The sequence below is a fragment of the Haliotis rubra genome, unplaced genomic scaffold (genome assembly GCF_003918875.1).
Source record: "Haliotis rubra isolate DU_JTF1 unplaced genomic scaffold, ASM391887v1 Scf13, whole genome shotgun sequence".
Classification (NCBI taxonomy): Eukaryota; Metazoa; Mollusca; class Gastropoda; order Lepetellida; family Haliotidae; genus Haliotis; species Haliotis rubra.
In genome coordinates, this window is record NW_025765225.1 from 4,307,103 (window position 1) to 4,319,266 (window position 12,164).

Below are 12,164 nucleotides of genomic sequence, written 5' to 3' on the forward strand. Positions count from 1 at the left end.
GTTCGCTCATCACGCCGAAGACCTGGGTTCGATGTGTGAAGCCCATTTCTGGTGTCCTCGCATTGATATTACTGGAATATTGCTAAAAGCGGCGTAAAACTAAACTAACTCACTCACTCAAAAAGCCATTCTTGCAAGTCAGTAAGAAATCCCCATAAATATGTCAATCAATACTCATATTCTTCAAATATATACTGGACAAAAATAGTTAGGGATATATGTAAATTTGGAAATTATGAATAAAGATTAAATTATGAATATCAATCTTAAAAGTACCAATATCCCTAACTTATTTTGTCCAGTATACTAGAGTGATGGGGATTGAAGAATTTGCTTGTCAAGCCAAGGGCCCTGTAGTATTGCTGTAAGAGGAGTATAATCCAAATCACTCACACTGTGAAGCCCATCCTCCCTGAAACTGACTGAGGTGTACTAAAGGTGGCATAAAGCCATCCTCCCTCAGTGACACATTCAACTTCAAAACAAATAATTTGTTTACTACATTTATTGCTCTTATAATACAGTGCTGGATTTAAATATTAACTAAAGCCTAACCTCACTAAACAACAACACACCATATGCATAGTATACCTACACTGAAAGAAAGATCACAATGCTGTCATCTACAAACTCAAAGCAGAGCCACCTGGTAAACACTAACAACAGGCCTTCATAATTATAATTCACAGAAATAATTTTTACCAGAATAAACAAAAATGCAAAGCTTCAGATACAGAAAAGGTTAAAAGAAATATGTACATCTTGCAAGCACTTGTCATGCTAGGTGCAGTTTTCACACAGTTCAATGTATTATTACTGCTAGCACTGGTGCAATACATACTGTCAATATAATCTGGTTAATGACATTCAATGGGCCAGGTGAGAGATGTTAAATGCTTATGTACCTGTCAAACAAAATTAACAATCACACTTCAGCTAAGCCTGCTTGTAACAGTGTTTTTAATATCAATATGAACAATGAGAGGTGTAAAAATAGATCAATGGACATGTTGGATGTTGATCTATGTGTTGCTTTCTTACGCTCATGCTGATTGTGATGGTCATATACAGAAATGTCCAAAAACAATTAAAATGACAAATTAGAGAGATATGATTTATAAATATTAAGGAAATCAACAATAGCTGTATCTCTTGAGTGCACAGTACCTAGTAGTTAATGATTTCAACAGAAACATTTCAACAAAGCATGGATACTGGAGTTCTGACTAGTGATCTGGCTACATTTTGACTTTGGTGAAAATACATTGTACTACCAGTAGTTAGTTCTCACTGTTCAGTCCATGACACTACATGGTAGCAACATGTGTACATTTCTGACTGCATTGAGGAAAATAACAAATGTACCAAAACGAACACATTCTATGGAAGAGCCTGTTTATATTTATTCTAATTTAGCATTCTCTCAAATTGTCATTGCCTGGGGAGCCTGTCTAGTAAAATAATATAATCATGAATATTTGACTTCAGATCTTATTTGTAGTTGATGTTATCGACTAGCCATCTACTAGTTTCTTTCCCATCTTGTAATTGATTTGCTAGCATTGCAAGCCCTATTCTCCCATACTGAGAGTTACAGAAACTGCAAGGTGTGAAGCGGTGCCTGATGTCATCTGGCATTGTAGTTTGCCCATCTTCATGAAACACAAGTATACCACACAAGAAATTAAATACAACTTCAGAATACACAATATGTACAATCACTCCATACGACTCAATGATCAGACCTAGCAACCTGTATTCACTAGACACCTGAAGTGAAGATTTTTACAATGAGCAATGGCAATGAAGGAATGACATGACATTAAGCTGAACATCCTCCTTTAAAACTCTGTTACATAGCTTCATCCAGTCCCAACATGAATTGGTATGGACATCCTTGTACAAAAATAGTTCAGATGGACAGACATCTGACCCAGCTCAATAAACAATTGGTTAGACAGCTGTTTAAATCTACCAAACTGGTGATATTTATCAGTACTTGTATTTTGAAATGCCCTTGATATAACAATTCAAAACATATCATTAAACTTGTTTCTACCCAAATCGAAGGGTGTATGTCAGTGTCCAAATGAAAACATCTCAAACAGACAAGGCAGATAACTCCAACAACTCTGCCACTGAAATTACAAATATGTCCAACAAACACACTCAAAATAGACATTAAAGATCAAATATGGATTAAAATCAATAAGTTCATATCAACTCACTGCTAATTAATACTGACAATTCATGATGGCGTACCCTGTCAAAAATGTTCATGCCTCTAATATTCTTACAAATCTGAGGAATCAATATGTTGAAGAAAATAGATTTTACAGTCTGACATGTGTAATGGCTTCTGGTGTTTTGGTACTAGTTCCACTGTTCATAATTCTTGCATGGATGACAATTCAGTTAGTTTAGTTGGCAGAGTGTTGGACAAGAGCTGGCCCTTGATGGTTATCAGGAAATGAGTTTATTCAATGAGTTTCTTTGCCTTGAAGTATCTGCGGAGATAGAGCACCTGCCATGTAGCCAGCCCAAGGAGGCAGCACATGGAGAAAAGGCTGAAGTACATCACACGAGAGTGGGTTGATTCTGGAAAAAGATGCCATTTGAAATCAACTGCAAAACATGACAACATAACCTGTCAACATTACATCATTGACTGTTTTCTAAAGTCTTCAAGATATATTTTAAATCTTGGTAATGGTTTGGTAGAATGGCCAGTCAACATGCTCCTAAACATCCAATGGAGATCTACTGTTCCAAAGAAACCACCAAGTAATATTATAGTTTTATATTGTTTCCTAAACTACGGTTAACCAATGGACGATTAGTCAAACACTATAATTCTTCAATATAATCCAGTCCCAAAGTTGACCTTTACAGTGAGAAATGTGTCAAATACTTTCTGAATTCCAACCATGGTATGAACAACCAGTAAAAACTGCTACTGAAATCTCCATTTTATTTTTCTTCTTGAACATGACTAGAATATAGTTTGCATGTATGAAGGCTGCTTGTATCTTTGTGAGAACATGTCCTACCATTAGTGTCCCTCATTTCTTCCTCCCTAGCCCTCATGTAGGCGAAGTCATCAACAATTGATTTAGACAAATCTTCCAACCGACGCAGCTCAACCTCAAGAGGCTTCAACTTCTCTGCTTTGGCAAGCTGAACACAACAGACAACAGTGGTTTAAAAAGACAATATGGTCAGCGAAATATGTTACTTTTGTAAAAGTAGCTGTATCCACAGTATTTTCTGGATCAGTCATCATTGCCATATTACAAATTTACCATTTTAAGTTTTCATGAAAATGGTATATTTTCAGACAACAGTATGAAGACAAAAGTGTGTTCCTGAAACTAGTACATGTATGTATTTCCAACTACACTAAAAATATGATGAAGACAGATACTACAGGGGTGGAAATAACCCATTGCCCGACGTCCGAGTCCAGTTTCTTTTCTGTCGGGCAAGCAAATTTGTATATCACACTGTACCGTTGTCCAGTTGACTTTCCAATGTTAATTATGTTGTTTATATAAAAAATCAACGAGAAAACGGCCGGTGTAGTGGAAAAATTATCAGAGCAAGTGAATTTACATGTGCCACTGTACCGGAGTACACTAGCAGTTTTAAAGTTATTTCCACCCCTGTACTAGTAGTATTCATGAAACTAGCATCAGTTCAGACAACAAAGAGTTTATATACTTTCCTAAACTGTCAAGCACTCGGGTTATGGAATGGCAGTTGCATCAACATGAATCTCACCTCTTCATAACTCTTTGCTTCCACACCATGCTTCATGTCAAGAGAAATTTCTCTGTCGCTTCCCTGGCCACCTGAAAAACAAACATTTCACATCATATCATGTGTGTTAAGAGAAAATTTTAAAAGATTGCGTTTTGGTTGCAATACTTCGCATTTTGGTCCAAATCACCATCTTTGTTGATATGTTTGATTTATTCTAATGATACTTTTTCAGGGGAAAACATTTAAATGAGCTTTGACTTGATCTATCGGAGAGCCAAGCCAACTTTCAATATAGTAGAGAAAGGACAGCTGGATAATCTCAGATTTGCTGGTACTTATTTAGCATAAACACTACTCGAAACATATATTACATGCAAAACATAGAATTTCCATTGTTTCCGTAAATGAGAGTCTAATCATATGGTTGTATTGAATGATATTGTAAAGTGAACAAAACATAACTAATTTCATTTTCTGAATCATCAAATGTCCCTGAACTGTGGCACACATGACTATCAGTGAAAAACACAAAATTCATACTGCTTTTAAGGTTTTTACCCAGCATCATAGAAAGCATTGATAAGGAGATTCTGAACAAAATACTGACAGTTAAACAAATCAAAACTCAGTACAATACCATAATAAATTTCTGAATTACACAAAACAGATGACCATTGTTCAAAATCCAACTGTTGACTTTTTTCACTTTGCCTTACATGATAACCATATAATGTGAGCGAGTGAGTTTAGTTTTACGCCACTTTTAGCAATATTCCAGCAATATTATGGCAGGGGACACCAGAAATGGGCTTCACACATTGTACACACGTAGGGAGTGTTTATTAGAGTGATGAATGAATGCCATAACCACTTGGCTACCCCATCACCCCCTATAACCATATCAATGTGCAGCATTTTGATATACTGCAGGGTTGTTTTTACACATAGAACAGTTATACAAGTCACTGTTTTCTGTGAATATTACTGTTGCCTCCCCACTTAGATGGCGAAAAGGTCAGATGTGTATGTTGACATGTAACAACCAAACTACAATTAACTGGACTTCTAAAGTGTCAGACTTGGGGTGTACAGGAAACAACATATATGTGTTTTGGGACCTACTGTAGTTTCCAACACAAACAGACATGGTAATTGTGACCGCAACAGGCCAGTGAAAATGTTGAAACCATCTGTCATTTTCTCACACACTTGTCTAACATTACCTATTAATCCAGGGATAGATATGTCATTTTTTAAAGGTGTGATTGGTATGCCTTTGTCAAAATAAGTGTACCCATACGTTTTGATGATCCAATTAAATGTAAAACACCACAAAAAATACATCATTTCAATTCTCAACGCCTATTTAAATCAGTAAACATCATGTAAACCTGCAAATTTAAGAACTGGATTTCCTGAACAATATCCTGACTGCAAGAATAGTTGTTCATTTCTTCTTGACCCATAAACTAACCAACAAACTATGTTATCATCCAAAACAGATCTCTTGTCATGTGCACTGGCACTCAAAATGGCTGTGCAACCAATACAAACATTGATGGGGCCCAAAAATAGGTTTTGAACCATTTGAATTGGCCACATTCATCACATTTCCATTAAATGAATCATGGTGAGTATTATTTGTATAATTTTTGGTGTGACACCAGGGCAGTGTGAAAATATTTCAGCCAACATTTACAGAGCCATGATTTGCAAATTAAGCACTATTTTGATCACTAAAATCCATCAAGATCATGAACAAAAATAACTGTTTAAAGCAGTTATGAAGGAATCCTTGGTTGGAATCTGAAACCAATGGTTATGTTCCTACCCGAATTCCTGATTCAGTAAGCATGATAAGTGTAATAATACTAATATGAAAATTACTCATAATGTCTTATTCAAACAACAACACTTACCTCCAACCATTTTTGTATCAAAGCACACTTCAAACATATCATATTCTTCTGTTGTAAATGCAAATCTACCCTTCTTAGCATCTTCTTTGGAGTACAAAATATGGCTCTTTGAATCTGTCACCTGCAAGAAAATGGAAAACAATATGTGGTTATTACAATCTGAAAGAAATACAATATATTGTTACTCCATGGTATCTCACACATGATCACGGGTGCATTTGTTGGGAGTTTCTTGTTTTTGTATATTGTAATCCAATAACATGATTTGAGATTAATTTGCTATGCCTTTTAGGCCAAAAAGAAATATATGTCTGTTTCCTATTACATGCTTTTTAAAATAGGGCAGGTGGATCGGTTTTATCTTATCTTTTACTCTTTTTCTTTTATTTCTTAGTGGCACCAAGTGGGCACCTGAAATCTTCAAGAGTACCATATCATGTAGTGACAATGCCTTGTGATGAAACATTGAAAGAATTCTTTATCAAATCATTATTTATGTTATTTATTTGCAGATTTGGTCCGTGAAGACCCATTATGCTATTGCTCACTCATTCAATGCAATCCATTTTGGCCCTACGTACACTGAAAAACATGAAAATATCATACTCAATATGGATGAAAATGATGAGTTGAAATGCATTCCAGTCATGATATTGACGTGGTTAAAGAAAGATTTAGGGTCGGTGTGTGTGTGTGTTAGGATAGGGTCGGTCGGGTTACCGGAAACGGACATTTTTTTTTTTGCCTTATTGGGCAAAGCATGGCACAGTAATACAGGATACCCATTGGCCTACATAAAACACATACCAGTATCAATTATTACCATACTTGATTTGACCATGATAAAAGGGAGCTGTCCTATCACATCTATGCCAACTGTTGCCACTTTAGTCGGGTTACACACTTCTCAGTTTCGCTGTTATTGTTAACGTAAGCATGGTTTTGCCGCTATGAATTAAGAGTCAAAATGCAAATCTTCACAAATCTGCACATAAATTGGAGACTATGAATTCATAACTGTTAATTGTGTGATTTATGTTGACAGCTTTTCAACATGTTCAAGAGGGTCACCATACCTACTGACCTCTTTTTCCTATCAAATGATCCGAATAGTTTAAAAAAACAGTTGATATATTCAGTATAACTGCTGGAAATAACACCCCTATGAGTATTAAGAGGCATGACATGACCATGCATGTGTACATCTGTGATCATGGGGAGGAATAAACAAACCTTATTAAATATATGTGACAAAAGTACTCATACAGAAATCTAAAAATATTGTTTCACTTTCAACTTCCATGACTGGCCCTCACTTGCTATTAATGGTGGAAATGTGTTAAATCATGCAAAGTCTGTTGACTTGAAATAGATGTAGACCAGTTCAGTTCCAATGATCAGAGACATGGCAGAACGGTGGAACATTCAGTATCTGCCATAGAACAGAAATCAAAGGGTTCATACACGTCTTGTCACTAAATGAGAGACCGAAATGTTTCTTGCTGAGAGTTGGGCAGAATGTTCGGCCGTGTGACAGATGTGCACTTGATCAGTCGTGTTCATCAGATTGAAAACTTTCACTATCCCGCTCACTAAATCACATTGACTGCACAGATAACATCGTATTTTTCATTTACGTTATGCTGTAAAAGTTACCGTCGTAAAGTGCAACACTTACCATAAGGTTTGCTTTCTGACCAGGGGCGTCCGACACTTCGTAGTCACCGGTAACCAGAACATCTTTATGAATTTCCTCTCGAAGGCACTTCTTTTGATTAGGTGATAAATGGAATCTTATGGCATCTATTGTGACTAAACATAACGTAAATAAGACAACAAATATGTTACTGAGGTCCATGATGAAGCAAACTATTCCGTTTGGCTCTATAACAACCGTATAAGTGACTGTAATGCAAGCACCTGTTCGCGTTGCACGTTTGCTAACGTGGCATTCGGTTATTTCCGTGTTACTCCGGTAACTTCCGTTGTAGTGCCGCAGTATATCGAATACAGAAAACTGAGGAATTAATCCTTTGGTTTTGATTCCATTTAAAACGGTTACCGCATCAGGTAAGGAACTTGTTCTGATTAGATCTAACGTACATGTAAATGTTTCCATATTATAAAAGGCGGCTCGGGGTGAATACGAGTTCTTGAATGTGAAGGTCGTCGTCGGTTAATTTTACAGGTGCGTGCAGCATGCATGGTGGAGATTTCATTTGATATATAATTTCGACGGGAAGCAAAAACACTTTATCCATGCAATTCCTTTCGAAAGAATATATAGATAATTCGACAATGAGACAAGGCCCCTCAGATAATGTTCATTGTAATTATAATTCACTACATGGTAACATGCATTGGTACTGAGGTGCTCACAGTCACACGTCTGAAAACAGAACGAAAATATTGTTCCGTTTACTGATTTAAACAAGTTGTGTATCCCTTCTTTTTTCAGACACATGAAAGTAAATATGTTTCACTGACATCTGAAATGGGGAAAGGATCGAAGTAAGTTAAAGGTTTTTGAATGATGGCTCATCTTACTGCAAGTTCTATATTCTAAGACTGCCACAGGTATAATCTTGATGTCAGCAGTGGTACAGGTCGAGATACAAGGGTTTGCCATTTATGAAATTAAATGAAATTCTCCACAGATTTATATAAATATGTTGACAAGAAGTGACCATCCACATGCTGGTGTATTATATTCACCGACTGCAACTTCAGCATGTTTAGCCTGAAGCCCATGTAAGATCACATTGGTATGCCAGGACATGTTATGTCAAAGTGGGATTTTAGGGGTTTTTTTGCTTGTCAGTTTCTCATACCAGCAAATCCAGAGGTTTATGCATGGCCTATTTCTGTTATTGTGTAGTTGTAGAACAATTAAGATATGCACCACTCTAGTCTGTTCCTATGATGACAGTTTATTTGAGGCAAAAAGACCTAAGTCAGGCCTGTTCTGAGGCAGAACAACCTAAGCCTTTGGACTTTTTTGCATAAATCATGCAAATTCAACATACTGTAATTCTGCAAGATATTAATGTATCAAAGTGAAATTTCATCACAATATAGATCTCAACATGACAATTAGAGGGGGTATTATTATGTCCAAACAACCAAAGTCTGACTGTCACTTAGGTTGTTCTGCTTCTCAACTCTTCATTTTACATCAAAATCAACATTTTTATCAAAGTAAATTTTTTTTAAAAGAAACCAAATTATTCATCAAAGTCTACATAATTTTACAACAAAGTCAACATTAAAGTCAATAAGGGTGGTAATTGTCCTCTCTGTAATGGTAAAATAACTGGGTGGCTTTGGTCCTAGGTGGCATTTGTCCGGTGGCTTTTGTCCTGCTTACAGTGCTGCCAACTGAATGAGGCAGGACAAAGCTCTATTGAGACCTATTGTCCATCATAACAATATGACAAAATATGAGACTTAATTACATACTTGTTATTGACACAATTGGGTGTGCAAATGTTTCTTTTAAGGTGAATAGTTTTGTACAGCTTTGATCTTACAGTATGAACTTAATTGCAGGATAATTATGGTGCTTCTGGAGAGCATGGCTGGCACAGGCCACAAGGTTATACGTATGCGTCCAAAGTTGGCAGAGAAACTAGAACAAATTGGCTTTGACCCACATGGTAAGCATTAACTACATTATTGAGTTTTTGTCCAGTCTAAGTAATAAAGCAAAGAAAATGGCTTATGGATTTAGAAATAATTGTTACAGTAATTAGTTATACCACAAGTTTTCAGCGCTGCTGGAAAATTATAAGGTTAAGAGCATTAGTTATGTGAGTGGGTTTAATCATTTAAGTTTTTCATATGTCAAAACAATAACTAATCGGCTTGAATATGAGAGTGATTTTTCGCTTCATGGGCATGGTTCATTGCAGTACTTTGTGCCATATTATGATAATTGTATCCTGAAATAATTTAAGTATACACAATGATGAATTCATGTATGTAGAAAAAGAACTTGGAAAGATAATGTTTCTAATAACTTTCTTAGTATGTATGCAAGATATCAGTTTCAGTTGTTCACATGATTAAAGTAATGAGTCATTGAATGAATGTTGTTGTTTTTCTGGTTAAAGGAGTTGTATTTCTTTGCTTTTCAGTTCGAAAACGTGTTCTTTATAAGGAGAAGAAGAAAATACGTTCAATGTGAAATATTTGGTCAACTCATGCCAGCTGTCATCATAATCATGTGTGCATGTGTGGATTTGGGAGTGCTTCATCCTTGTTCATAGGATAATAGTTTTGTTGAATCAAACCGCAACAAGCAACTGACATTGAATGTTCAAAAAAAGAACAATGGAGCTTTGTTGTGAATGCAGTTAACTACCGTGTCATGTGTTGTTCTCAGAATAAATATTTATCAATTCGTGCTGAACTTGTTTCTTTACAGCACAATTTGCTGTCCAGAGTTATGTCCCTTCCTCATGCCCAATGCCTATGATTGTGGGTTCAAATCGTGCTTCCTCCGATTGTTCAAAGTACCATACCCATGATCATAGGTTTAAAAAATGGGGTAAACATCCAAAACCTTCTTTTCCGATTCCCCAGACATTTATGCAGTGTGTAAAGTGACATGTGCATATTTGAGACAATCTCATTTAAAACAGATGCAGTGCTTGCTACTGTCACACATAGTGGTAGTGAGCACTGAGATCTGACTGAATAAGATTTTGTAGGGGAAAAGTGATGCAGGTCTAAGAAGTGAAACTCTGTGATTAAACCTTTGAGAAAGAGTGTTATGCTAGAATACAAAGACAAAGGATCATTTCAGAAGAGACCTGTGCTCCCTGCTGCTACAATTACCCACTGATTTATGGTGAGCAGAATGACAATATGGAGATCAATATTTTTAGGTTCCAGAATTTGTTTCTAACAAGATTACATATTTAAATAGGTAGGGGTAGTAACGTTGTCATACTTAGTGTGGCATCTGTCCTGTAATATTTTATTTACAGACCTCTGCCATTCAGCTGGAATATTGATGACTGCAACTTTAAACAACAAACAAGTCCTATAATATCTTGTGTAAGATTCTGATTAATTCTAATATTTATTCACATGTTTTACATCAGTTTAACTTGTAAAGCAGTAACTGACCCGTGAAGATCCAGGTTAGAATTGATCTTCAGTAACCCATGCTTGTTGTAAGAGGGATCAGATGGGAAGACTCAAGGACTTGGTTGACCCATGTCATTGTACCCCAATTGCATAGATCGATACTCATGCTGTTGATCATTGGATTGTCTGGTTCAGACTCGATTATTTACAGACCACCGCCATATAGCTGGAAAATTGCTGAATGCGGTCATAAAAATAAATTCACAAAGTAACTATTATTTCATTAGGATATGGTAGCTATGTTGTATGTCCTCGCTGATTGTTGTCATGTCCTGACCAGAATAGTGATGGATGGATGGATGGATGGTTTTGGTTGATTGATTTTGAATGATCATTTTGATCTTGAAAAGGGTTATTTTTGCAGACGAGTGAGTTTAGTTTTAGCTGCACTCAGCAATATTGAGTGAGTTTAGTTTTACAGCATGAGCATCGATCTGTGCAATTGGGAACCGATGACGTGTGACAACCAAGCCAGCGAGCCTGACCCAGAGCTCCAGATAAGATTTAGCTCATGTGGGTACAGTACCCACTGTATTTTTTGGGAGTGGGTATTATGAATGTTGAGTGGGTATTTCATTTTCTGTTACCCACTGCTTTCAAACATGTGCATATTTCAGTCATTTTACTTACCTAAGTATATGTCATTGAGTAAGTTTACTAAGCAGGTATGTTCTCTTATGTCATACCTAATCAAAACCAAGTTAAATATAATGGAAATGATTTCATAAAAAATCACTCATCCTATACTGACAGTACAACACTTGTCCTATACTAACAGTACAACTTGATAAGCGATTTTTATAAATATATTGTGTATATAACATTTTTAAATGCATAATTGGTACACAACAATTATTTTTTCAATGTGTAATTGGAAATTGTCTATGCGTATTTTACCCGGATACGCAGCTTATCTGGGCCTCTGCTGACCACCCGATCCCGTTAGTCGCCTCTTACGACAAGCATGGGTTACTGAAGGCTCATTCTAACCCAGACCTTCATGGGTATTTTTGCATATGAATAGCTGGCATTAAAGGACAATTCCCTCTTAATGTAACAGCCTCCTGATAGCTTATGGCTCCCAATAATAATCCACAGATTTCATTATATCATAATCACCAAATTTGGCATACATGACCTCTTCTGTTCAGTTGTTTTGCCTTTCAATGCTCCTGTAAGACTCTATGTACACAAACAAACCCAGTCACTTGACCTTGTAGCTCACCTGCATCCAATTCACATTCACAACAGGTTTGGGTTTTGGGAGACACAATGACCAAGGCCACACTAAAGCTGAGAGGTGAATCCATTATTAGCTCTGCTTACAAT

At 36.4% G+C, this 12,164-nt stretch overlaps 1 protein-coding gene and 1 long non-coding RNA gene across 2 annotated transcripts; one reads left to right on the forward strand and one right to left on the reverse strand.

Annotated features, from left to right (window-relative positions):
* Positions 1-490: 490 nt before the first annotated feature.
* LOC124267199 (transmembrane emp24 domain-containing protein 10-like) lies at positions 491-7,652 on the reverse strand. The gene is made up of 5 exons (XM_046702114.1): positions 7,360-7,652; positions 5,682-5,802; positions 3,781-3,851; positions 3,051-3,177; positions 491-2,598 (listed from the first exon to the last, which is right to left on the reverse strand). The coding sequence occupies exons 1-5, from the start codon at positions 7,537-7,539 to the stop codon at positions 2,477-2,479; spliced, it is 621 nt and encodes a 206-aa protein (XP_046558070.1). The 5' UTR covers positions 7,540-7,652; the 3' UTR covers positions 491-2,476.
* Positions 7,653-7,819: 167 nt separating this feature from the next.
* LOC124267200 lies at positions 7,820-10,085 on the forward strand. Its single transcript, XR_006895979.1, has 4 exons — positions 7,820-7,869; positions 8,140-8,192; positions 9,231-9,337; positions 9,818-10,085. It is a non-coding gene; the product is annotated as an uncharacterized LOC124267200 (long non-coding RNA).
* Positions 10,086-12,164: the final 2,079 nt, after the last annotated feature.

Coding starts and splice junctions, on each gene's coding strand:
- LOC124267199 (XM_046702114.1), bottom strand. CDS start 7,539: ATGGACCTCAGTAACATATTTGTTGTCTTATTTACGTTATGTTTAGTC. Junction 3,852..5,681: donor TGATACAAAAATGGTTGGAG/GTAAGTGTTGTT, acceptor TTTGTTTTTCAG/GTGGCCAGGGAAGCGACAGA. Junction 2,599..3,050: donor AGAAATGAGGGACACTAATG/GTAGGACATGTT, acceptor ATCTTTTTCCAG/AATCAACCCACTCTCGTGTG.